General features: G+C 47.2%; 1 protein-coding gene across 3 annotated transcripts in view; it reads left to right on the top strand.

The window, feature by feature from the left end:
• NOS1AP (nitric oxide synthase 1 adaptor protein) overlaps positions 1-27,482 on the top strand; it is a 334,948-nt gene that overhangs the window by 261,714 nt on the left and 45,752 nt on the right. For 2 of the 3 annotated variants that reach the window (XM_063940038.1, XM_063940037.1), the window contains exons 8-10: positions 18,329-18,478; positions 18,577-18,742; positions 19,023-19,163. In XM_063940038.1, the coding sequence (XP_063796108.1) occupies positions 18,329-18,478; positions 18,577-18,742; positions 19,023-19,163 (457 nt within the window). Of the gene's footprint in view, positions 1-18,328; positions 18,479-18,576; positions 18,743-19,022; positions 20,134-27,482 lie in introns of those variants that run through there. The other variant, XM_063940039.1, reaches the window with a different exon arrangement.

Here is a 27,482-nt window from a genome sequence, read left to right as displayed (position 1 = left end):
CATTTGCTTTCCAATTTCTGTGTTCTAGAGCAATCTGGAGGCATTTCACCCTGTTTGCAGCAGATAGCAATGGCTCAGGACAGGCTGCCTGCTTTTTTAGCCCATACAAGAATTTATAGAGTACTGTGCATTGAGAGCCCATCTGAATTGGTCCCTGATTCATACTGTATTGTCCATAATTTTTGCAGCAGGGTACACTGGTATTCCACAGAGAATAACATCGGGGTGTAGAGTTGGATCTTGATCCGAGACACCAACAAGCTAAAGCTTTGACTTACAAGATGTTACTGGTAGGGGAATGGGAGTCTGTTTAGCCACAGGTAATCTGGGTCTTGGCAGTTGGATCCTTGGGCCAGTTTTAATAATCCCAGCTTGTAGGTGAGGATAGTAGTGTGTACTCAGTGGTGGGTCAATATGGGAGGTTCAAATAGTATGTCCATTTTCTGCAGCGGGGTACACTGGTATTCTACAGGGAATAACATTGGGGTATAGAGTTGGATCTTGACCCGAGGCACCAACAGGCTAAAGCGGAGGTTCTCAAACTCGGTCCTCGGGAGCCCACACAGTGCATGTTTTGCAGGTAACCCAGCAGGTGCACAGGTGTATTAATTACTCACTGACACATTTTAAAAGGTCCACAGGTGGAGCTAATTATTTCACTTGCGATTCTGTGAGGAGACCTGCAAAACATGCACTGTGTGTGCCCCCGAGGACCGAGTTTGAGAACCTCTGGGCTAAAGCTTTGACTGTTCCCAAGATGCAGTGCACCATCGCCTCTATATACCCGCCTCCGGGCACTGGAGCACAATTTGTAAATTGGTGCCTGCAGTGCAGGCAGCTAACAGGATGGGCTGCTCTAAACAGCCCTAAAAGGAGCTTTTCTGAGAAGAAAGAAGACTTCAAAGGCCGCAGCACAGGCACTAGTTGCTATATGTCATGCTGACATATCGTGCTGCGGCTCCCTCCCCTCCCCCAGTGGCGCTGTGTACTCCCGCGCCCTGGTTGCCGGGTACTTACAGCTGAGGCGCTCCGGTTTCATCAGGCACACACATACCCCCGCTGCTCCTGGATCGTGTGGCCACACATTTAGGGAGGAGGTAAGAGGGTCCCCCAGGTGGGATCCGACGAAATTGTGATCCGGACGCGGTCTCCGGAGACGGACCGCGCCGCTGGCGTAGACACTGGCCATGCAGGGACTCCACTATATCCACCAGGGCAAGGAGCACAGGACAGATTTACTAAAATCCGTTTCACATAGGCTCCATAGTTCCTGGTGGTGAAGTCCAGCAGATGGGATAAGGCTCTGACCTGTAGCCCCTCCCCCAGCCCCAGGTGCCATCTACAGCAGTTGTTCCCGCTCTGGAGCTGCATCTCTCTCTCTCCCTGTCAGCGTTTGGGCGCCATTACTCCACTCCACTGAGACTGCCCTGGTGAAAGTCACCAATGACCTGCTTTCGGCCAAATCCAGGGGCCACTTCTCTCTGCTCATCCTTCTGGACCTTTCTGCTGCCTTTGACACTGTGGATCATCTCCTCCTCCGCACACTCCAAAAAGCTGGCCTCTCTAGCACTGTCCTTGACTGGTTTTCTTCTTACCTCACTAACCACTCCTTCTCTGTGTCTGCCTCCGGCACCACCTCACACCCTTCCATCCTTCCTGTTGGTGTCCCTCAGGGTTCTGTCCTTGGCCCCCTTCTGTTCTCCTTGTATACCTCTTCCCTGGATGCGCTCATTAACTCCTTCGGCCTTCAATACCACCTCTATGCTGATGACACACCACTCTCCTCTCCTGATCTGTCCTCCTCTGTCCTCTCTCATGTTTCCAGCTGCCTCTCCGCAATCTCCTCCTGGATGTCTGAGCGCTCTCTGAAGCTCAACATGGACAAAACTGAACTCATCATATTTCCCCCCCATCCAGAGCAACACCCCCTACCAATATCTCTGTCACTGTTGACAACACCACCATCTCCCCCGTTCCCCAACTCCGCTGCCTGGGCGTCACTCTTGACTCCTCCCTCTCCTTTGCTCCCCACATCCAAGCTCTGGCACAATCCTGTCAGTTCCAGCTACGCAACATTGCTCGCATCAGGCCATTTCTCTCCCAGAGTGCAACTAAACTTATCATCCACTCACTGGTCATCTCATGACTCGACTACTGAAATGTTCTCCTCACTGGCCTCGCTTCCTCCCATCTTTCTCCCCTCCAATCTGTCCAGAACTCCGCAGCTAGGCTTATCTTCCTATCCCACCACTCCACATCTGCCACTCCCCTTCAACGAAATCACACTGCTCGTATTCCCCTACAGAATCCTTTTCAAACTCCTAACCCTCACATACAAGGCCATCTCTAATTCCACTGCTCCCTACATCTCCAACCTCCTCTCCCTTCATACTCCCTCCCTCCCCCTACGGTCGTCCAATGACCGTCGCCTCTCCACCACCCTGGTCACTGCTTCCCATGCTCGAGTTCAGACTATGCCCGTGCTGCACCCCTTCAGTGGAATGAACTCCCCCGCTCCATTAGACTCTCCCTGACCTTGCAAAGCTTCAAACTGGCACTAAAAACCCACCTATTCATCAAAGCATACCCTCCCGACGCATAACCAAGTCCTGAGGCCGCTTCTCCATCCCCCTGCCTCATGCCTTGAACATCTCAGCTTTGCTTACATACTGCCATCAGGCTACCTCCCGCTTGCTTGCACCTCATGTCATCTGTCTGTCGACCCTTCCCACTAGATTGTTAGCTCTTCAGAGCAGGGCCCTCTTTCCTCTTTTTATCTAAGCCCTCTTCTCGACACATTTAACTAGCAGCTCTCCCCTACTCAGCGACCATCTATGCCCGCTTTTTCTCCTGCTGGTAAAGGCTCATCTCCATCGATGGCCACCAGCCCCTAGTTGTACGATGATCACTCCCTTACTACTTACATCTTAGCTGTATTATGTCTTGAGAATTGTGGTGCTCTTTGTTACCTGTACTCTATTTGTTTATTTACTGTAATGTTAAGTTTGATCTCCCTGTACTGTCCTTTGTACGGCGCTGCGAAACACTTGTAGCACCTTATAAATAAAATGTAATAATAATAATTACACAGCGCTGCGCTGATTCTGGAACTGCTGGGCACAGTCTCCTCTGTAAAGCCACCTGCCTCATCAGCGCTGTGCTTTTACAGGACACTCAAGTATTCTACATGTCGTTTAGACAGTGTTAGTTAAGAACAAGTGCATAACTATATGAATATTTAGTACAAGTATTCTGTGATATACATACAGTGTTTACTGTGCATTGTTATATTTGTATACATACATAGCTCTATGTAGTATTACCAGTGCAGTTTTATTGTATGTAATGATTTCTGCATTGTATATGTGACTGTGTGTGCCAATAGCTGTGTGGTTCCTATTCCGTGTATCTCATAATGCTATTCCTATATTCTGTACTCTGAGGGGGGCTAAGTGCGTCAGGGTCATATATATAGTGTTTCACAGGATATAGTATTTGGTATTTTTCTCTGTGTATTTTCAGTCACCCTATACCGCTTAAATCCTGTGTTTGTCTGGCTATATTGTACTACTACGTCCTAAGGCTACGTTTACAAGTAATGCCTGCTACACAGGGCGGGAATTCCGTGGGCGCTCCTGCCTCATGCAGTGCTGACGCCACAGTTTTAACTGTGGAAAATATTTCAGCTGAGGGTCCAGGTACTGGGTGTTCTGCACCCACTAGTCAGCCTGCAGCACCGGTGGCACACCAAAACCCACCTTGGGCTGCTTTCTCTAATATGCTGACTACGCTGGTAACAAGACTTACGCCCCCTGTGGGACCTCCTGTGCCATTACAGCCGTATATTGTCCCTGTAGTTAATTCGCCATGGGCGGGTACTCTGTCAACTCTGTTAAAGCAATTAAATCAGTCCTTTGTTAAACAAACACCTAACCCTCGCCCTCCTAGGACCAAAGGGTCATCTAAACGGGCAATTTTTTCCTCACAATCCACTCATGGTTTGGATACTTCATCCGATGAAGATGGGGAATATACTGATCCATCAGACACTGATGCAGCTGCTTCTGATGAGGAATCTATAACACAGGTTTATGTACCTGACCTAGTGGAGGCTATCACACTGTTTCTTCAGATTGATGACCCTCCAGATACATCTAAGAAACCTGTTAAGTTCAAATGTCAGAAGGTTACTAAATTTAGTTTTACCACTTTCTAAACATTTAGTTGACATACGTCAGGGATCCTGGGAGTCTCCAGGAAAGAAATTCTCCCTGTCTAAATAGATGCTAGTCCGGTATTCCCTCGCTGCAGAATTAAGTAAAAATTGGGAAACACCACCTCCGGTGGACCTGCCTGTCGCACGTCTTGTGGTGTCTTTTACTCTGCCTGTCACTACCATCACCTCTCTGAACTGACAGATAAGCATGTGGAGGGTTATTTGAAGTCTGTTTACACTCTTGCAGGTGTTGTACATAGACCTACTATAGCAGCTTCTTGGGCTGCAAAAGCTATGGAAGCCTGGGTTCAAGAAGTTGAGGCGGAGCTACATCTGTATTTTTCTGATAATGCCAGACAGTGTCTTTCATATATTACCACAACCTCTCATTACATTCAGGAAACGGCTTCTGATGCCGGCGTGCTGGCGGCCAAAGCGTCTACTACGTCCATTCTGGCTTGCCGGATTCTGTGGTTGCGGTCCTGGTGTGTGGATCTGGACTCAAAAAAGACCTCGGAGGTGATCCCTTTTAAGGGAAACATCCTTTTTGGGGAGGATCTGAACAAGATTGTTGCTGACTTAGCGTCTGATAAAACTGCATGTCTGCCGAGTACTAATCCTTCGGCTCCGAAGGTTAAGAGTACCGCCTTTCGTTCCTTTCGCCCTCCAAGTAAAGCAAAGGGTCAAGCGTACCCAAAACAGGCTCGTACTTCCACCTAAGCCCAAACCTAAACGTTCCTGGGCATGTCTGGGTGGGCCTTCTCCTGGGGGACCCAAAGGTGGGATGCCGACTTCTGCGGTTCGCCCAGGTATTGTTACAGACCACTTTGGACGCCTGGGTGAGGGAAGTCGTCGCTTACGGATACGCCATCTCTTTCAAGAAGTGCCCCCCCTCGCCAGTTTTGCTCGACAAATATCCCTTCGGATCCGTTGAAATCAAAAACTATTCATTTGGTGGTACAACCCCTCCTGGACACAGGAGTGATAGTGTCGGTGTCTCTGGCTCAGAAAGGCAGGGGGTACTATTCAAAACTGTTCCTAGTTCCGAAACCGAATGGATCCTCCCGTCCCATTCTCAACCTCAAATTTTTAAACAAATTTGTGAAGGTATCCAAATTCCGTATGTAAACTCTTTGCTCTATTGTTCTGGCCTTGGAACCCAAGGACTACTGTATATAGTATCCCTGGACATACAGGATGCTTACCTACATATACCTATTGCCGTGTCACATCAGCAATATCTGCGGTTTGCTGTTGGCAACCTCCATTATCAATTCCAGGCCTTGCTTTTTGGACTGACCACGGCTCCGCGAATCTTCACCAAGGTCATGGCGGTCATGACTGCCCTTCTCCGCCGTCAGGGTTTCAGGATCCTGCCGTATCTGGATGACTTGTTGATCCCGGCGAACTCCCTAGAGGTTCTCCTCCGTCATCTGGAACTGATAGTTCAATTCCTGCAAGCCCACGGGTGGCTCATCAACTGGAAGAAATCCTCACTGGTCCCTGCTCAGAGCATGGTGCACCTGGGGGTATTACTGGACACACACAACCAATGGTTGTTCTTGTCTCCAGAGAAGGTCCTGAAACTTCAGGAGAACATAAGATGCTTCCTTTCTCGCCCACGTGTGTCGATACACTTCAAAGCTGCACTGCTTGCAGCGAAACGCGTCAGGAGGAGGCTACTTGGGTCATCAGTTGTGCCATCTTTTTGCTGCCAAATCACATCCGGACCAAATACTGGACTTTGCTACCTGCAGATAAAACGAGATAAATCATCCAACAACTTGGAACACCATCACCCCATCTCTACAAAGAGGACACCGTACCAAATGAGGATTCCCGAACCTGGCTGGTTTTGAGTATAAACATCAGAGACACTCTTAAGGGACTACACCTCTAGCGGTCTTTGGGTAAAGTGTATTGGTGTGACTGCGCTGTCAGTCTACTCTTATCTGCTATATGTTCCAGGCATAAAACATTAGGAACGGATATTAATGTGATAGGCAGCTATGCATCATTGACTCTCAATTGCTGTTTTTACTGTTTTAAATTGTTATATGTGGATCTTGTATCCAACTTTTATTGAGGCCTAAATTTATGTTTTATTAAATTTAAGAATTTTTTTCACTCAATCCTTCATATTAGAATCATTCATATTATTCCATTAGCGCTGCTATTCTTTCCTTTGGCTTGCTCTGAAACAGGACCTGCCTCTAGTATAGAACAGGCCTGTTCAAGTACAGTCGGACAACGCCACCACGGTGGCGTACATCATCAAGGCGGCACTCGAAGCCGCATGGCAATGGTGGAAGTGTGAAAGATTCTTCAATGGCCGGAATGCCATCTGCCGGCCATATCGGCAGTGTTCGTTCCGGGAGTCCTCAACTGGAAAGCAGACTTCCCCAGTTGTTGGGACATACACGCCGGAGAGTGGAGTCTTCATCCGGAAGTCTTTCAACTCCTAGTGGACAAGTGGGGCCTACCAGATGTAGACCTGATGACGTCTCGACACAATCACAAGGTTCCGGTCTTTGGAGCAAGTTCAAGGGATCCTCAAGCAGCGTGCATGGACGCGCTGGCAATTCCATGGAACTTTCAGCTGCCATACGTGTTCCCTCCGGTGTCACTTCTGCCCAGGGTGATACGGAAGTTCAAACAAGGAGAAGGAATAATACTTCTAGTCGCTCCGGCGTGACCCAGATGACATTGGTTCTCAGACCTGCAGGGTCTCTCGATAGAGCATCCTCTCCTACTTCCTCAACGACCAGACCTCCTCGTTCAGGCCCCTTGTGTCTACCAGGACCTAGCTCAACTGGCTTTGACTGTGTAGCTCTTAACGCTTCACTCATGAGGGCGAAAGGATTCTCTGAGGCGGTCATGCAAACTATATTAAAAGCCCGGTAACTGGCTTTAGCTCGGATTTATTATAGGGTCTGGAATTCTTACTTCACTTAGTGTGCTGCATAGAATTATGATACATACAAGTTCAGCCCTGCCAGACATTTGGCTTTTCTTCAACAAGGCCTGGACTTAAGCCTTCGTTTGGCCTCCCTTAAGGTTCATATTTCAGCCTTGTCGGTATGGTTTCAGAGAAAAACTGCGACTCTGCCTGACGTTCATACTTTCACTCAGGGTGTTTTATGAATTCAACCTCCCTATGTTCCTCCTGTGGCTCCTTGGGATTTGTCAGTTGTTCTGGATGCCCTACAAGAGTCTCCGTTTGAACCTCTTGAGTCTGTGGACCTTAAATGGCTTACACTTAAGGTCTTATTTTTGCTGGCTATTGCCTCTGCTAGAAGGGTTTCAGACTTGAGTGCCTTATCCTGTCGGTCACCCTTTCTGATTTTTCACCGTGATCGTGCGGTTCTTAGAACTCGCCCTGGTTATCTGCCTAAGGTGACTTCGTCTTTCCACCTTAAACAAGAGATTGTGGTTCCGGCCTTTATCTCTCCTGGGTTGTCCTCCGACGAACGGTCTTTGGAAGTGGTACGGGCTCTCCGTATAAATGTGAAGAGAACCACCTCTCTTAGGAGATCTGATTCTCTTTTTGTCCTTTTTGGTTTTCATAAACGTGGCTGGCCTGCGAATAAGCAGACCTTGGCCGGATGGATTAGAATGGTGATTGCACAATAGCAGTAGCCGTTTACGACCACACACCTTGCACTGAGACCCAGCTTTTTGTCTGCTGTTCCACTCTGTGTACACTTTAATTACTGCTGCCCTCAAACAATTCACCAGTGCAGCCGTTTTGCTAATACTTGCATGGCTGCTGTGAGCACCAACAAATAAGTTCAAAGTTCGTCAGATCGCATAATCTTCCATCCATGGGGACACTGGAAGATGCCGAGTATAGATGTAGCTGGAAGAAGGCTGGGCACTAAAAGGTTAAGCTTTTCACTGCCCCAGTTCCTCCTTTCCTATACCCCACCCCCTGCTGCAGCCTCAGTTTCAATCCAGCGCCCATTGGCACTGGGCGCATTTTTGCAGCTGCCCCAGCAGCTGGTTACGTCTTTTTCTTTAATTTTTACTTTATTGCACAGCCTTTCTCTCAGGCCACTGCAAGTTCCCACAGCTGGAATCATCTCACAGGCTCCATGCGTAGTTTTACCTAAGTATTGCTCCTTAACTTTAGGCCATGAGTTCAGGGCCAGCCCAAGTCAGTAGTCTTCTGAACACGCTTGTCTCGGTGTTACTTGCTCCATCACGGTGTAGTAGTATAACTTACATATGGCTCATGCCCTGGCAAAGCCCCAGACCCTGTATTAGCTGTATACCCACTAAAGACTGGTCAGGATCCTGAGATGACCTACCTGAATTAAAGAACTCTGACTGCTTCCACCCTGAATATACCTATTTTTGCAGATCTTCCAGATTTACTTCAGCGTAAAGTAGACAGTTCCTGAGCCACCAATCCCTGATCTTTTCGCTCTGTGAATACATTTAACCTGTTCAGTTTGCACCCCAACCTCAGCTAATAAGGAGAGATAGGACGCCCAATTCCAGTGTCGGTAGTATAACTAAACCTAATACCAGGAGCTAGAAAAGCTTCAAAGGCGGGCGACCAAACTAATTAAGGGTATGGAGACGCTGGAATACAAGGAAAGACTTGCAAGACTAGGCATGTTTACACTGGAAAAGAGGAGATTAAGAGGGGACATGATCAACATTTACAAATATATAAGGGGACAATATACAGATCTTGCGCAGGACTTGTTTTTGGTTAGATTAACAAAGAGAACTCGTGGACACTCGCTCAGATTAGAGGAGAGGAGATTCCACACAATACGGTGTAAAGGCTGTTTTACGGTAAGGACGATACGTGTTTGAAATTCCCTGCCTGAGGGAGTTGTAATGGCCAACTCAGTCAACACCTTTAAGAATGGGTTAGATAAATTCCTAATGGATAAGGATATCCAGGGTTACGGGGCATAGTCACGCACTATGGTTATTATAAAAAAGAGGGGTTAATCGGAACGGCAGTCAGCAACTTCAGTCAAAATTTTATACAAAATAATCGTGCATAGGAGACCACAAATAGGTTGAACCCGATGGGCAATTGTCTTTTTTTCAACCCTAGATACTATGTTGCTATACAAAAGAAAGGTTTGTCACAAACAATTTAGATGTAACAAACCTATAACATGTATCTTTGCTGGTGCAGATAATTTGTATAAAAATTTTCTTAGCAACAGACTCCTGTTGTGAGAATCTGAGCTTGTTTCCTTGTATTTAGTTAGAGCATGCAGGGGTTGATACTCTATTCAGCGTTTTACTCTTTCCCGTCTCTATTTCTCCTCATATATGTATCATAAAAGTTCTGCAGTAGTTGTTCCAAACGTTCTTTTACCTTTAGTGCCTCCCCACCGTCTGATGTTCAGTATCTCTGCTCAGGGGGTTTGGATTCCTTTTTTGGGACTGCAGCGCAGTGTGTAGCTGACTTTGGCGCAAATCCTCACGTCTCCTCTAATACCTTACCAGAGCCTGCGTCTCAGGGTATCAGGTGGTGGATGCATATCGTGGTGAGCGACGATTGATGATCTCAGCAATCGACGCGTTTCACCTTGCAGCTTCGTCAAGATTCTTGAGATTCTCACAATAGGAGTCTTTTGCTAAAAAAAAATGTTTTATGCAAATTATTTGCACCAGCAAAGATGCATGTTATATGTTTATTATGTCTAAATTGTTGGTGACAAACCTTTCTTTCCTATACCGGTATTAGGTTAGTTATATTACTGACACTGGGAAAAATATTTTATTTATATACTCTCTCGCTCTCTCTCTGCTTGTTTCTACGGAGTGTGCTGGTGTACCACCTTGGTGTTGTAATGGACATTTTTCGCTAAGCTAACTTCCTCTCCCTGCGCATTTGCTACTGTAGATCTGGAATTGGGACTTCTCCCTCTAGCACCTCTATCCGGATAACGCTATAACCTGTTATCTACAGTGTCCCTGTTTAATATTTAAGGGTCGGTCCGACCCCGTGGATCTTTGATGTGACAGTTCAGTACATGACCAGCTGACTTTTCGACTGATAAGGTCAGTAAGTTTTATGAAATTCTCTGGGTGCAATAGTGTTCTCGGAAATTTCAGACATGACTGATCTCTGACACTAGGTCTTCACGATCAGGTTTATGTGCCATTTCTATCCCTCATTCTGTTGCTGTGAGGTCTTTTGTAAGTTTGAGGTTTATCAAGGCTTCTGACCTTTCCTTACGAGGTGCGTGTTTGGTGGGCCTGGTCCTTTTCTTCTTCTACCTCTCCTACTCTCTGACCTTTAGGATTGGGTATTGATGACTGAGGCTGCAGGCAGGGGGTGGGGTTTAGGGGAGGAGGAGCTGGGGCTGTGAAAAGCTTAATATTTTGCTGCCCAGTGTCCTTCAAGCTCCACCTATACCCAGTGTCTTCCGGTGTCCCCCATGAAGTGTAACCAAAATCTGAATATTTTGTGAGTGATGAACTTCATTAGTCTCTCCATACCTTCCCTTTAACGTTCTTAAACAGACTCAATCCTACTTCAGCTGTCTGCGGAATAGCTACTTTGCATAAAATCGGATGGTGGTCATGATAATTTTGCCACTCCATGTATAATGATGAAACATAAAGCAATAAAAGAGGCATCTGATGAATAACATTTGTTAGCATATTTATACACCTGTAAAATCCCTCTGGTGTGTCCACCAGTATTGCTGTGAGGGTGCATAAAAAATATGGCAATTTAGTTATTCCCCACAACCCAGACTCGTAAAGGGCTGGGTTCTTCTTCATATACCCCTATTGGTGGAGTAGAAGAGTGTATTTTACATTAGGTTCAGCACCAGGATCACTGCCACAGGAATTTTCTTATACTAGGAGGTCTGATATGAAGCACAGTATTATGACTGATTTAGCATTAGAGCCCTGAGTGAGCATGCACAGTCCTTTTGCTGCCTCTGTCTGACTTACAGGCAGAGGCTTTGCGGGGACAGCTGGTGTATACAGAAATGGGAGTCCCTGTTTTCCGAGAGTTGCAAGGTCAGAGTCTGCATCTCTGGATGTGTACTTCCTGGCCTCTCAAGGCGTCCTGCTATGGCCAGCCTGAATAAGAGGAGGCTTACTCAGCTGTACATCTGCTGGAAATATCAAAACCATTGGTCGCGATGTCAGTGCCAGGCTGCAATTTCTGTCGCAGCGCTGGAATCGCAAGTTCAGCCAAGAGGTGTCTGACACCACTTCTGTGTTTGCATTTTCAGTGGACAGATTTGCAGAGCCTCTTGTGTGCGGCTTTGCAAATCCATCTACTGCTGAATCAGGCCCTAAGTGCGCTCATATAATCCAGGTGAATTCACTGTTGGCCAACTACCCACTAATAGCGCATAACAGCAGATGGATATGCATTCACTCTAGACTCACAAGATGTTACCGGTAGGGGAATGGGAGTCTGTTTAACAACATGCGGTATTGTCCAGGTAATCTGGTTCTTGGCAGTTGTATCCTTGGGCCAGTTTTAATAATTCCAGCTTGTAGGTTAGGATAGTAGTGTGTACTCAGTGGTGGGTCAATATGGGAGGTTCAAAAAGTAAGTTCCTTTTCTCTTACGTCCTAGAGGATACTGGGGTTCAATTTAGTAACATGGGGTATAGATGGGTCCACTAGGAGCCATGGGCACTTTTAAGAATTTGATAGTGTGGGCTGGCTCCTCCCTCTATGCCCCTCCTACCAGACTCAGTTTAGAATATGTGCCCGGAGGAGCCGGTCACGCTTAATGAAGCTCCTGAAGAGTTTCCTGCATTTATTTCTACGTTTGTTATTTTCAGGCAGGGCTGGTTGGCACTTAGGGGGGGAACGGCCCAACCTCTTGAAGGGTTAGTCGTCCCGTTCCCCGCTGACAGGACACTGAGCTCCTGAGGGAACTATTTGCAAGCCCCATCACGGCGAGCGCACATTCCCGCAGCACGCCGCCACCCCTAACAGAGCCAGAAGAAAGAAGAGTGGTGAGTACTAAGCCGGCTTCCCGACTAGCGGGTCACCGGCCATTATGGCGGCATGAGAGGGTATGGAGAAGCACAGCTTCAAACCGCGGCGGAATGCGTCTCCAGACACAGTACACAGCTGCGTCTCATTACACTGTACAAAGTACCCACACTGGCAAAAACAGCCTCAAAACGGTTTTCTCTCCATTTTAAGCAACAGATTACCTCAGCCAGTATTAAAAAAAAAAAAAAAAAAAGCGGGAAGATTGCGCGCCATTGAAGGGGCGGGAATTCACTATGAGAGGATCCAGCAGTGGACACAGACGCTGACTTGCATGGACGCGCAGCTCCTCCAGTGACACCAGATTACCTCAGCGGTACCCGGGGGTCATAGCAGGGGGGAGCGATTTATTAGTGTACTACTTAGTCTGTGACCCAGCTAAGCTTGGCATTAGCGATGAGGGCGTGGTGGGGGCTGGCTCCAAATTACTCTGTCTCTCCCTGAAGGGCTCTTTGGGGGTTAATTGTGCTCAACCTTTTCCTGTGTGTGTGTGTGTGTGTGTGTGTGTGTGTGTGTGTGTTGTCACATTTACATTGTCAGGCAAAGAGTGTTTCTTGTACAGCGGAGTGTTCCTCTTCACCAGGTGGCTCACTACTGGGTACGCAGGGTAGAGTACCTTAGCAGAATAGCGGGGCTGAACCGGAATGGGTTAATTCCATTAAATAAATGATCTCAAATATTTCTACAAAGCTTTCCCGCAATGAGAAAGAGACGCAATACTTAAGACAGACTGTGGATGAGTTTATGAATAGATTCTGAATCCCCAAACCAGCGTCTCAATCCCCTCCCATTTGTCCGCAAAAACGATCTCTGGCCCATATCCTGCAGTCTGACTCTGACAGGTCAGACATGGAGGAGAGTGATGTGGATTTGGAAGGGGGGGATGCTACTCTGTCACAGGGAATAGAGGCTCTTATAGAGGCTATCAGAGATGTTTTCAGAGGAGTGTGAGGAATCTTATTTTAATGTAAAAAAGAAGTCCTCAGTCACTTTTCCTGCATCAAAGGAATTGAATACCCTGTTTGAAGAACCGTGGGTTAATCCTGATAAGAAATTTAAAATCCCTAAAAGGTTGCTCTCATCTATTCCTTTTCCTCTGGAGGATAAGAAAAAATGAGAAAATCCACCGATAGTGGACGCATCAGTCTCTAGGCTGTCACGTAAGATTGTTTTGTCTGTCCCTGGTGCAGCCTCCCTAAAAGATACTGCCGATTGTAAAATTGAGACTACGCTCAAATCATAGTACACAGCTGCTGGGGTTGCCCAAAGACCCACTAATGCATGTGCGTGGATCACAAAAGCCATTGTTTAAATGGTCAGGTAACCTAATTGAGGGGTTATATTCCTTGTCTAGAGGGGATGTTATTTTACTGCTGCAGCATATACAGGATTCTGCGAACTTTATGGGGGAAGCCATCAAAGAGATTGGTTTGCTTAATGCACGCACCACCGCTATGGCAGTGTCAGCATGCAGGGAATTGTGGCTACACCAGTGGACTGCTGATGCGGACTCCAGGAAAGGCGTGGAAGGCCTACCATTCACAGGAGAGGCCTTGTTTGGAGACGAAATAGACAAATGGATCTCCAAAGCTACTGCGTGTAAGTGTACGTATCTTCCTTCCGCAGCTCCCCCAGCCAGGAAAGCTTATTCAGCTTCAAATTTACAGTCCTTTCAGACAGTCAAGTTTAAGGGAAAATCCAGAGGTGCTTCTATGGCCTCCAGAGGCGCAAGAGGTAAACCACACAAACCAGCAACTGCAGGTGCTCAGGAACAGAGCTCAGGCTCTGCTTCCTCAGAGCCTTCAGCATGACTGCGGTCTGTCAGGTGGGACAGGTTCGTGCCAGGATCTGGACAGGTTCGTGCCAGGATCCCTGGGTAATGGATCTTATTTCCCAGGGCTACAGACTGGGGTTCCAAGAGCTCCCACCTCACAGATTCTTCAAATCAGGCTTACCAGCTTCACAAGAGGCAAGTATATCTTTATAGCAGGCCATCCAAAAACTGGTATAGACCCTAGTCATTGTTCCAGTTCCACCTCATCTACACAACAAGGGGTACTATTCCAAGTTGTTTGTAGTACTGAAACCGGACGGTTTGGTACAACCAATTCTGAACCTCAAGTCCTTGAACCCGTACTTACGAGTGTTTAAAATCAAGATGGAGTCTCTGAGAGTGGTGATCTCAAGTCTGGAGGAAGGGGAATTCCTTGTGTCTCTGGATATCAAGGATGCGTACCTTCACATTCCGATCTGGCCGCCTCACCAGGCATATCTACGGTTGCACTACAGGACTGTCACTACCATTTCGAGGCCCTGCCATTTGGTCTCTCTGCGGCACCGAGGGTGTTCACCAAATTGATGGCAGAGATGATGTTTATACTCCACAAGCAGGGAGTGAACATAATTCCGTACCTGGACGATCTTCTGATAAAGGTGCCGTCCAGGGAGAGGTTGCAGGACAGCATTGGCCTCGCAACCAAACTTCTCCAGGATCATGGGTGGATTCTGAATCTTCCGAAATCTCACCTAGAGCCCACACGGAGGCTCCCATTCCTGAGAATGATACTGGACACGGAGTCACAGAAAGTGTTCCTTACATTGGAAAAAGCATTGGTAATCCAGTCGATGGTTTGGGATGTACTGAAGCCAACCCGGATATCGGTGCATCTATGCATTTACCTTCTGGGGAAAATGGTGGCCTCTTACGAGGCGCTTCAATACGGAAGGTACCACGCAAGACCCTTCCAGCCCGATCTGTTGGACAAATGGTCTGAATCGCATCTTCACACGCACCAGAGGATTCGTCTGTCGCCAAAAGCCAAGATCTCCCTTCTGTGGTGGCTACAGACCTCTCACCTCGTCGGACATTCGGAATTCAGGACTGGGTCCTGTTAACCACGGATGCAAACCTCCGAGGTTGGGGGACGGTCTTTCAGGGGGTGCAGTTTCAAGGAAGATGGTCGAGTCAGGAAGTTGTCCTTCCAATCAACATTCTGGAACTCAGGGCCATATACAACGCCCTTCTGCAGGCCTCTTATCTAGTGGAGGTTTTTCCCATATTGCACCGAAGTTCCTGTGAGAACTAAGGACCAATGCCATCTGGTGGACGATATGCTATATTTACTCATATCTATGTGAGTTGAACTAATAAATACTCTTTTTATTTATTACCAAAATTGGTTGCACTATGTTTTGTGTGTCTTAATCTTTCACACATGTGTCTTCTTTGAAATAAGACTTACACGACAACAATTGTAAACATTATTACCGAAAAAGTAAGCTATTAAGGAGATTTGTTCTTTTGGGTGAAATCAGTAGCGCCGGGTGTGGTCATTACATTTTGTGTTTAGGCCTTTTATCTTCTTCAGGATTGGGCCATTCAAGTCCAGTCGGACAACGTATTTGCAGTGACGTGCATAAACCGACACGGCGGAATGAAAAGCAGAGCAGCAATGTCAGAGGTGTCCAGAATTCTCCTCTAGGCAGAAAAAAAACACTGTGGCGTTGTCAGCGGTCTTCATTCCGGGAGTAGACAACTGGGAAGCAGACTTCCTCAGCAGACACGACCTGCACTCGGGAGAGTGGGGCCTTCACCCAGATGTGTTCAGGTGGTTGACACATCGGTGAGGATATCCACAAGTCGACATGATGGCCTCTCGTTTCAACAAGAAGCTCAAGCGGTATTGTTCCAGGTCCCCACAGGCAGTGGCGATAGACGCTCTGACGACTCCATGGGTCTATCAGATGGTGTACGTGTTTCCTCCACTTCCTCTGATCCCAAGAATTCTCAAAAGAATAAAAAGGGAAAAGGTTCAAGCAGTCCTCATTGCTCCAGACTGGCCAAGAAGGGCCTGGTACGCTGACCTTCTAGAGATGCTTCTAAAGTATCCGTGGCCTCTACCTCTTCGCGAGGATCGTCTGCAACAGGGCCCGTTCGTCTATCAGGACTTACCGCGGCTACGTTTGACGGCATGGAAGTTGAACGGCTGATTCTAGCCAGAAGAGGGATCCCTAATAAAGTTATCCCGACTATGATCCAAGCCAGGAAGGCGGTAACTAAACATTACCACCGTATTTGGAAGAAATACGTCTCTTGGTGTGAGAGCAGAACTTATTCTGCGGCAGAATTTCACCTGGGACGTTTTCTGCTTATTCTGCAGGCGGGTGTGGATGTGGGCCTATGTCTGGGCTCCATAAAAGTCCAGATTTCGGCCTTGTCCATTTTCTTTCAAAAACAATTGGCTTCTCTCCCTGAGGTCCAGACGTTTTTGAAAGGTGTTCTGCACATACAACCTCCCTTTGTGCCTCCCACGGTACTTTGGGATCTCAATTTTGTGCTGGAGTTCATCCAATCGGACTGGTTTGAACCATTACTGGAGGTGGACGTAAAATATCTTACGTGGAAGACCGTCACACTGTTGGCCTTGGCTTCAGCAAGATGTGTGTCGGAGCTGGGGGCTTTGTCTCACAAGAGCCTCTATCTAAATTTTCCATGAGGACAGAGCTGAACTCTGAACTCATCAGCAATTTCTCCCGAAAGTGGTGTCCGTGTTTCACATCAACCATCCTATTGTGGGTCCAGTTATCACAGACACTTCCGCTACTTCAAAGTCTTTGGATGTTGTGAGGGGTTTGAAGGTATACGTAAAGAGGACAGCTCATCATAGGTAATCCGACTCGCTGTATGATCCCAATAAAATTGTGTATCCGGCTTCAAAGCAGACTATTGCACTCTGGATCAGGTTCACTATCCAGCATGCTTATTCCACGACAGGCTTGCCGGTTCCAAAATCTGTACAGGCCCACTCTACTAGGTCGGTGGTTTCTTCCTGGACGGCTGCCCGGGGTGTCTCGGCTTTACAGCTCTGCCGAACAGCTACTTGTTCAGGTTCTACGAGTTTGATACTTTGGCCTCTGAGGACCTTCAGTTTGGTCAATCAGTTCTGCAGGAACCTCAGCACTCTCCCTCCCGGTTTGGGAGGTTTGGTACATCCCCATGGTACTAAATGGAACCCCAGTATCCTCTAGGACTCAAGAGAAAATATGATTTTAATTACCTACCCGTAAATACTTTTTTCGTAGTCCGTAGAGGATACTGGGCGCCCGCCCGGTGCTTCGTTCTTCCTGCACTGTTACATGGTTAAGTATTGTTGGTTCAGCTGTTGCTGTTCCTGTTTAAAGTTGTGTTAGCATAGCTTTTCTCTGTTTGTGTGTGCTGGTTCGGAATCTCACCACTATCTTTATTTATTCTTCTCTCAAAGTATGTCCATCTTCTCGGGCACAGTTTCTAGACTGAGTCTTGTAGGAGGGGCATAGAGGGAGGAGCCAGCCCACGCTATCAAATTCTTAAAGTGCCCATGGCTCCTAGTGGACCTGTCTATACCCCATGGTACTAAATGGAACCCCAGTATCCTCTACAGACTACGAGAAAAGGATTCACTGGTAGGTAATTAAAATCCTATTATTGTTATTAACGATCTCAAAGCAAAGGGGCTGCTCTTCATTCATATTCGTTCAAGGTTGGTAGGTGTAAAGTTTTGCAGCATAAGTTATTTATTTACCTGTGGTGACGACCAGTGTGTGTGCAACGGAACCCCCTATATGTGCTCCCATCTTTTCATTGATGTGCGTAAATGGCTGATGTGCCAATAGGAACATGTTGACGTTCGCATGTCGTTCTAATGAATGTGACAAACAAAAAGTACCACATCTCACAGAAACACTCTTGTTTTTGTAGCTTTGCATTTTGTTTCCAGATGATTAACTCTCTTGATGATGATGATAATAGTAATAGTAACATTAATAGGGTCATCCTCCTGTGCAAAGTGGAAATTCTAAAGTTGAAATGCAGATGCAAACTATGCTTTTGTGCTGCACTTGTCATATTTTACCCCCCCCTCCCTTTCACACACACACACACTCTCTCTCTCTCTCTCTCTCTCTCTCTCTCTCTCTCTCTCTCTCTCTCTCTCTCTCTCTCTCTCTCTCTCTCTCTCTATGTTAATCCAGCTAATACTCCCATTATTCTTAGAAAAGTTTGCGATGTACTCTCCATGTGTGCTCACACTTCTTACTGTTTTTTGTTTTTTTTGTTACCTCTAGGAACAAGTTCTTACTGCCTCCCCCAAGATGTTGCTCCCCTCTGGTAGCCACGTAGCCCCTGGAACTCCTTTATCTATTCACCACCAAATACAGCTCCTCCAGCAGCAGTTGCAGCAGCAACAGCAGCAGACACAAGTGGCTGTGGCTCAGGTAAGATAAGGGAGACGTATTGGTGTTTCTTACCTGCCACTAGACCTGTGCATTTATTTATCAGTCTGCTTGATGTATACCTGTCCCATTTACCACAGGTCCATTTGCTTAAAGACCAGTTGTCTGCTGAAGCTGCTGCCAGGCTTGAGTCTCAGGCCAGAGTCCATCAGCTGCTTTTGCAGAACAAGGACTTACTACAGCACATCTCCCTACTGGTCAAACAGGTGCAGGAGCTGGAGTTCAAGTTGTCTGGAAAGAACGACAGTAAGATTTCTTTGTGAGCTGGGCAGGATCCATTTAAGATTTAGATTTGTTTTCGCTACAAATATTCTTGTAGGGAAGTTCCCACTGACCTATTACGTTATAAACAGAAGTAATAATTGGATTTCATTAGGATTACCAGTAAAATATTTGACCTCTTGCTATTCATATGTCTTTATGCTTGTTTAGAAGAGCTGTTCATGGGTCTCGGGAGACTGTGAGGCATTATAGCTGTGTATGTGTCATGTGCATTTCCTACTAAAATACTTCTGAAACTTTGCAGCGGGATCTCAAGACAGCCTCTTGGAAATCACGTTCCGTTCCAGTGTCCTTCCAGTGCTTTGTGACCCTTCAACACCACAACCGGAAGATCTACCCCCATTGACTGAACCCGATCCTTCCTTCCAGCTGGGCAGCCCGTTAGGTAGGACAGACTGCCTGGTGAAGGTGCAATGTTATCGCTTTATTCCAGGGGAAGGGTCAGGGGAACTGCTGGGCAGCCTGGAGCTTTATAGGTTTAGAGAATCTGGCATTGCTTCAGAGTATGAATCCAACACTGATGACAGTGAGGAGAGGGAGTCCTGGCAGGATGAGGGTGGCAGGCTGGCACATGTCTTGCATAGAGACATGCTGGGGGACAGCCTGGAGGATGAGATTGCTGTTTGAACATATACAGGTGGAGGGAATGTGAACATTGGGAAATGTGATGACTAAATCATGTATTTGTGATGTCAGGAGTGTCTACTGTGTTTATACCCCATTTGTGATATCCGCACTGTTGGTTATATTTTTGTACCATGTGTAATTTACAAAGGCAGCTGGATTTGTACATATCAATGATATTGTGACAGATGTTTTCACTACACTGTGTCCATTCTGTAGGAAGTCTCTGGTTTATGCTATTGACTGTATAGTGTTGTATGGGCAGTAGATCTGTAAATTTGTAATGTAACTTGATAGCCAATAGCTTAAGTTTAACTCCAGGGATGTCTTTTCCTTCCCCTGTAATCACATACACTGCGATGTGGAGAGCATCTAGGGAACATTTGTAGAGCGGTCGGGTGTGTTTTTAGGAAGAAACAAAGGTAGACATATCCTTTATATACAAGGCAAAAGATTTATGCAAGGAATACATTTACATTAAGCACAGTTCACCTTTAATGCTGAAAAATATAATCCTGCTGGGGGTGTATCTTAGGTTTTGGGGAAATCTCGCCCATGCACACACACTTATGCCATCATTTACATCAGAACCAAGGAATGCTACTGTACATTGCACAAACTGAAATAACACAACTCACGTATGATATCATCCAGTGGTGTTTAAATAACCTAAAAATAAAGCTAGGGAATTGCACTAAATCAGACCTATTCAAGTGACCAACAATAACAATTTCTGTAACGTCCTAGTGGATGCTGGGGACTCCGTCAGGACCATGGGGAATAGCGGCTCCGCAGGAGACAGGGCACAAAAGCAAGCTTTTAGGATCACATGGTGTGTACTGGCTCCTCCCCCCATGACCCTCCTCCAAGCCTCAGTTAGGTTTTTGTGCCCGTCCGAGCAGGGTGCAATCTAGGTGGCTCTCTTAAGGAGCTGCTTAGAAAAAGTTTTTAGGTTCTTTATTTTTCAGTGAGTCCTGCTGGCAACAGGCTCACTGCTACGAGGGACTTAGGGGAGAGAAGTGAACTCACCTGCGTGCAGGATGGATTGGCTTCTTAGGCTACTGGACACCATTAGCTCCAGAGGGAGTCGGAACACAGGTCTCGCCCTGGGGTTCGTCCCGGAGCCGCGCCGCCGACCCCCCTTGCAGATGCTGAAGATTGAAGAGGTCCGGAACCAGGCGGCAGAAGACTTTCAGTCTTCATCAGGTAGCGCACAGCACTGCAGCTGTGCGCCATTGTTGTCAGCACACTTCACACAGCGGTCACGGAGGGTGCAGGGCGCGGGGGGGGGGCGCCCTGGGCAGCAATGTATAATACCTGTATGGCGAAAAATACATCACATATAGCCCTTGAGGCTATATGGATGTATTTAACCCCTGCCAGATATCACAAACTCCGGAGAAGAAGCCCGCCGAAAAGGGGGCAGGGCCTATTCTCCTCAGCACACAGCGCCATTTTCCCTCACAGAAATGCTGGTGGGAAGGCTCCCATGCTCTCCCCTGCACTGCACTACAGAAACAGGGTTAAAACAGAGAGGGGGGGGCACTGATTTGGCGATATGAATATATATTAAATGCTATAAGGGAGGAACACTTATATAAAGGTTGTCCCTGTATAATTATAGCGTTTTGGTGTGTGCTGGCAAACTCTCCCTCTGTCTCCCCAAAGGGCTAGTGGGTCCTGTCCTCTATCAGAGCATTCCCTATGTGTGTGCTGTATGTCGGTACGTGTGTGTCGACATGTATGAGGAAAATGTTGGTGAGGAGGCGGAGCAAATTGCCTGTAATGGTGATGTCACTCTCTAGGGAGTCGACACCGGAATGGATGGCTTATTTATGGAATTACGTGATAATGTCAACACGCTGCAAGCCGGTTGACGACATGAGACGGCCGGCGATCAAATTAGTACCTGTCCAGGCGTCTCAAACACCGTCAGGGGCTGTAAAACGCCCATTTACCTCAGTCGGTCGACACAGACCCAGACACGGACACTGATTTCAGTGTCGACGGTGAAGAAACAAACGTATTTTCCTTTAGGGCCACACGTTAAGGGCAATGAAGGAGGTGTTACATATGTCTGATACTACAAGTACCACAAAAAAGGGTATTATGTGGGATGTGAAAAAACTACCTGTAGTTTTTCCTGAATCAGATAAATTAAATGAAGTGTGTGATGATGCGTGGGTTTCCCCCGATAGAAAATTATTGGCGGTATACCCTTTCCCGCCAGAAGTTAGGGCGCGTTGGGAAACACCCCTTAGGGTGGATAAGGCGCTCACATGCTTATCAGAACAAGTGGCGGTACCATCTACAGATAGGGCCGTCCTTAAGGAGCCAGCTGATAGGAGGCTGGAAAATATCCTAAAAAGTATACACACACATGCTGGTGTTATACTGCGACCAGCGATCGCCTCAGCCTGGATGTGCAGAGCTGAGGTGGCGTGGTCGGATTCCCTGACTAAAAATATTGATACCCTTGACAGGGACAGTATTTTATTGACTATAGAGCATTAAAAGGATGCATTTCTATATATGCGAGATGCGCAGAGGGATATTTGCACTCTGGCATCAAGAATAAATGCGATGTCCATATCTGCAAGAAGATGTTTATGGACACGACAGTGGTCAGGTGATGCAGATTCCAAATGGCACAAAGATGTATTGCCGTATAAAGGGGAGGAGTTATTTGGGGTCGGTCCATGGGACCTGGTGGCCACGGCAACTGCTGGAAAATCCACCGTTTTTTACCCTAAGTCACATCTCTGCAGAAAAAGACACCGTCTTTTCAGCCTCAGTCCTTTCGTCCCTATAAGAGTCATATCTGCCCAGGGATAGAGGAAAGGGAAGAAGACTGCAGCAGGCAGCCCATTCCCAGGAACAGAAGCCCTCCACCGCTTCTACCAAGTTCTCAGCATGACGCTAGGACCGTACAGGACCCCTGGATCCTACAAGTAGTATCCAAGGGGTACAGATTGGAATGTCGAGACGTTTCCCCCTCGCAGGTTCCTGTAGTCTGCTGTACCAATGTCTCCCTCCGACAGGGAGGCAGTATTGAAAACAATTCACAAGCTGTATTCCCAGCAGGTGATAATAAAATTACCCCTCCTACAACAGGGAAAGGGGTATTATTCCACACTATATTGTGGTACTGAAGCCAGAAGGCTAGGTGAGACCTATTCTAAATCTGAAATATTTGAACACTTACAAAGGTTCAAATCCAGATGGAGTCACTCAGAGCAGTGATAGCGAACCGGGAAGAAAGGGACTATATGGTGTCCCGGGACATCAGGGATGCTTACCTCCATGTCCCAAAATTTGCCTTTCTCACCAAGGGTATCTCAGGTTCGTGGTACAGAACTGTCACTATCAGTTTCAGACGATGCCGTTGGATTGTCCAAGGCACCCCGGGTCCTTACCAAGGTAATGACCGAAATGAGGATTCGTCTTCAAAGAAAATGGACGACCTCCTGATAAGAACAAGGTCCAGAGAACAGTTGGAGGTCGGAGTAGCACTATCTCAAGTAGTTCTACGACAACACGGGTGGATTCTAAATATTCCAAAACCGCAGTTGTTCCGACGACACGTCTGCTGGTCCTAGGGATGATTCTGGACACAGTCCAGAAAAAGGTGTTTCTCCCAGAGGAGAAAGCCAGGGAGTTATCCGAGCTAATCGGGATCCTCCTAAAACCAGGAAAAGTGTCAGTGCATCATTGCACAAGAGTCCTGGTAAAAATGGTGGCTTATTACGAAGCGATTCCATTCGGCAGATTTCACGCAAGAACTCTTCAGTGGGATCTGCTGGACAAATGGTCCGGATCGCATCTTCAGATGCATCAGCGGATAACCCTATATCCAAGGACAAGGGTGTGTCTCCTGTGGTGATTACAGAGTGCTCATCTTCTAGAGGGCCGTAGATTCGGCATTCAGGATTGGATGCTGGTGACCACGGAGGCCAGCCTGAGAGGCTGGGGAGCAGTCACACAGGGAAAAAATTTCCAGGGAGTGTGATCAAGTCTGGAGAATTCTCTCCACATAAATATACTGGAGCTAAGAGCAAATTTATAATGCTCTAAACTTAGCAAGACCTCTGCTTCAAGGTCAGCCGGTATTGATCCAGTGGGATAACATCACGGCAGTCGCCCACGTAAACAGAAAGGGCGGCACAAGAAGCAGGAGGGCAGTGGCAAAACTGCAAGGATTTTTCGCTAGGCGGAAAATCATGTGATAGCACTGTCAGCAGTGTTCATTCCGGGAGTGGACGACTGGGAAGCAGACTTCCTCAGCAGGCACGACCTCCACCCGGGAGAGTGGGAACTTCATAGGGAAGTTTTCCGCATGATTGTGAACCGTTGGGAAAGACCAAAGGTGGACATGATGGCGTCCCGCCCGAACAAAAAACGGGACAGGTATTGCGCCAGGTCACGAGACCTTCAGGCGATAGCTGTGGATGTCCTGGTAACACCGTGGGTGTAACAGTCGGTGTATGTGTTCCCTCCTCTGCTTCTCATAACCAAGGTATTGAGAATTATAAGACGTAGAGGAGTAAGAACTATACTCGTGGCTCCGGATTGGCCAAGAGGGACTTGGTACCCGGAACTTCAAGAGATGCTCATAGAGGACTAATGGCCTCAGGAGCTAAGAAGGGACTTGCTTCAGCAAGTACCATGTCTGTTCCAAGACTTACCGCGGCTGCGTTTGACGGCATGGCGGTTGAACGCCGGATTCTAAGGGAAAAGGCATTCCGGAAGAGGTCATACCTACCCTGGTCAAAGCCAGGAAGGAGGTGACCGCACAACGTTATCACCACATGTGGTGAAAATATGTTGCGTGGGTGAGGCCAGGAAGGCCCCACGAAGAAATTTCAACTAAGTCGATTTCTGCACTTCCTGCAAACAGGAGTGTCTATGAGCCTCAAATTGGGGTCCATTAAGGTTCAAGTTTCGGCCCTGTAGATTTTCTTCCAGAAAGAATTGGCTTCGGTTCCTGAAGTCCAGACGTTTGTCAAGGGAGTATTGCATATACAGCCCCTTTTGTGCCTCCAGTGGCACCGTGGGATCTCAACGTAGTGTTGGGATTCCTCAAATCATATTGGTTTGAACCGCTCAAATCTGTGGATTTGAAATATCTCACATGGAAAGTGACCATGCTGTTGGCCCTGGCCTCGGCCAGGCGATTGTCAGAATTGGCGGCTTTGTCTTACAAAAGCCCATATTTGATTTTCCATTCGGACAGGGCAGAACTGCGGACTTGTCCCCAGTTTCTTCCTAAGGTGGTGTCAGCGTTTCACCTGAAACAACCTATTGTGGTGCCTGCGGCTACTAGGGACTTGGAGGACTCCAAGTTGCTAGACGTTGTCAGGGCCCTGAAAATATATATATATATATATATATATATATATATATATATAATTCCAGGACGGCTGGAGTCAGAAAGTCTGACTGGCTGTTTATATTGTATGCACCCAAAAAGCTGGGTGCTCCTGCTTCTAAGCAGACTATTGCTCGTTGGATTTGTAGTACAATTCAACTTGCACATTCTGTGGCAGGCCTGCCACAGCCAAAATCTGTAAATGCCCATTCCACAAGGAAGGTGGGCTCATCTTGGGCGGCTGCCCGAGGGGTCTCGGCTTTACAACTTTGCCGAGCAGCTACGTGGTCAGGGGGGAACACGTTTGTAAAATTCTACAAATTTGATACCCTGGCTGAGGAGGACCTGGAGTTTCTCTCATTCGGTGCTGCAGAGTCATCCGCACTCTCCCGCCCGTTTGGGAGCTTTGGTATAATCCCCATGGTCCTGACGGAGTCCCCAGCATCCACTAGGACGTTAGAGAAAATAAGATTTTACTTACCGATAAATCTATTTCTCGTAGTCCGTAGTGGATGCTGGGCGCCCATCCCAAGTGCGGATTGTCTGCATTACTTGTACATAATTATTGTTACAAAAATCGGGTTGTTATTGTTGTGGGCCATCTTTTCAGAGGCTCCTTCGTTGTTATCATACTGTTAACTGGGTTCAAATCACAGGTTGTACGGTGTGATTGGTGTGGCTGGTATGAGTCTTACCCGGGATTCAAGATCCTTCCTTATTGTGTACGCTCGTCCGGGCACAGTACCTAACTGAGGCTTGGAGGAGGGTCATGGGGGGAGGAGCCAGTACACACCATGTGATCCTAAAAGCTTGCTTTTGTGCCCTGTCTCCTGCGGAGCCGCTATTCCCCATGGTCCTGACGGAGTCCCCAGCATCCACTACGGACTACGAGAAATAGATTTATCGGTAAGTAAAATCTTATTTTCATATTTATGTGGATCGTGTTATTTGTTTTCGTACACAGTTGTTGTTCTTTTTACTGTCGCACAGAATTAATATTCACTTTCCACAGATATCATGGGAGCGCTGCGCCTTATGCCATGTACATCAGCAAGGGAGTACTGCGCCACATGTCATGTACACCAGCAAGGGAGCACTGCGCCAAATGCCATAGACACCAGCAATGGGGCACTGCACCACATGTCATGTACACCAGCATGGGAGCGCTGTGCCACATGTCATGTACACCAGCAAGGGAGCGATGCACCACATGTCATGTACACCAGCAAGGGAGTGCTGCGCCACATGTCATGTACACCAGCATGGGAGCGCTGTGCCACATGTCATGTACACCAGCAAGGGAGTGCTGCGCCACATGTCATGTACACCAGCATGAGAGCGCTGCGTCACATGCCATGTACACCAGCAAGGGAGCACTGCGCCAAATGCCATATACACCAGCAATGGGGCACTGCACCACATGTCATGTACACCAGCAAGGGAGCGATGCACCACATGCCATGTACACCAGCAAGGGAGTGCTGCGCCACATGTCATGTACACCAGCATGAGAGCGCTGCGTCACATGCCATGTACACCAGCAAGGGAGCGCTGCGCCACATGTCATGTACACCAGCAAGGGAGCGCTGCGTCACATGCCATGTACACCAGCAAGGGAGCGCTGCGTCACATGCCATGTACACCAGCAAGGGAGCGCTGCGCCACATGTCATGTACACCAGCATGAGAGCGCTGCGCCACATGTCAGTACACCAGCATAAGTGCAATGTCTTCTCTCCACGGTACACACATGGACCCATTGTAATAGCTACACTGGCTCCACTTCTTCACGTTATCAAGAAAGGATTGCACAACTGGAATGGCAACTTAGCCTATTTTTAAGTACGGTATGCTGCAGAGAATGAACAAATTTTAAATATTTAGTTGAAGTTTTTTCATGTCCATTTTAGGTCACAGGGTTGGAATGAGTAAATAAATGACACTACCCACACAGCACACCCTGTTCCCATCTTGTCAATACAGGTTGAGTATCCCATATCCAAATATTCCGAAATACGGAATATTCCGAAATACGGACTTTTTTGAGTGAGACTGAGATAGTGAAACCTTTGTTTTTTGATGGCTCAATGTACACAAACTTTGTTTAATACACAAAATTATTAAAAATATTGTATTAAATGACCTTCAGGCTGTGTGCATAAGGTGTATATGAAACATAAATGAATTGTGTGAATGTAGACACACTTTGTTTAATGCACAAAGTTATAAAAAATATTGTCTAAAATGACCTTCAGGCTGTGTGTATAAGGTGTATATGTAACATAAATGTATTCTGTGCTTAGATTTAGTTCCCATCACCATGATATCTCATTACGGTATGCAATTATTCCAAAATACGGAAAAATCCGATATCCAAAATACCTCTGGTCCCAAGCATTTTGGATAAGGGATACTCAACCTGTACTTACTCTCCAAAGTCCCGTGTCCGCATGCGCAGTAGGAAAATCATTGGTAAAATGGCCATCCCGCCATTTTTCCAGAGGACTGCACATGCGCCCTAGACTCTGGGACAGGACTAGGTCTCCTAGTGCTCACAGTCTATAACTCTGCCGGCTAGAGAGTAGGGGGCTCAGAGGGAGACTGCACATGGGCCTCTTCCTCTCTTGATGTGTTCCTGGCATGACCGCTGTACAGTCTTACAAAATGCATGTGGTCCCTTAGATGGATAGACAGTCTACTCGTATAGGTAGAG

Source organism: Pseudophryne corroboree, chromosome 9 (genome assembly GCF_028390025.1).
Source record: "Pseudophryne corroboree isolate aPseCor3 chromosome 9, aPseCor3.hap2, whole genome shotgun sequence".
NCBI classification, from domain to species: Eukaryota; Metazoa; Chordata; class Amphibia; order Anura; family Myobatrachidae; genus Pseudophryne; species Pseudophryne corroboree.
Note: the sequence above shows the minus strand (reverse complement) of the source record. Positions and strands in the feature narration are given on the sequence as shown.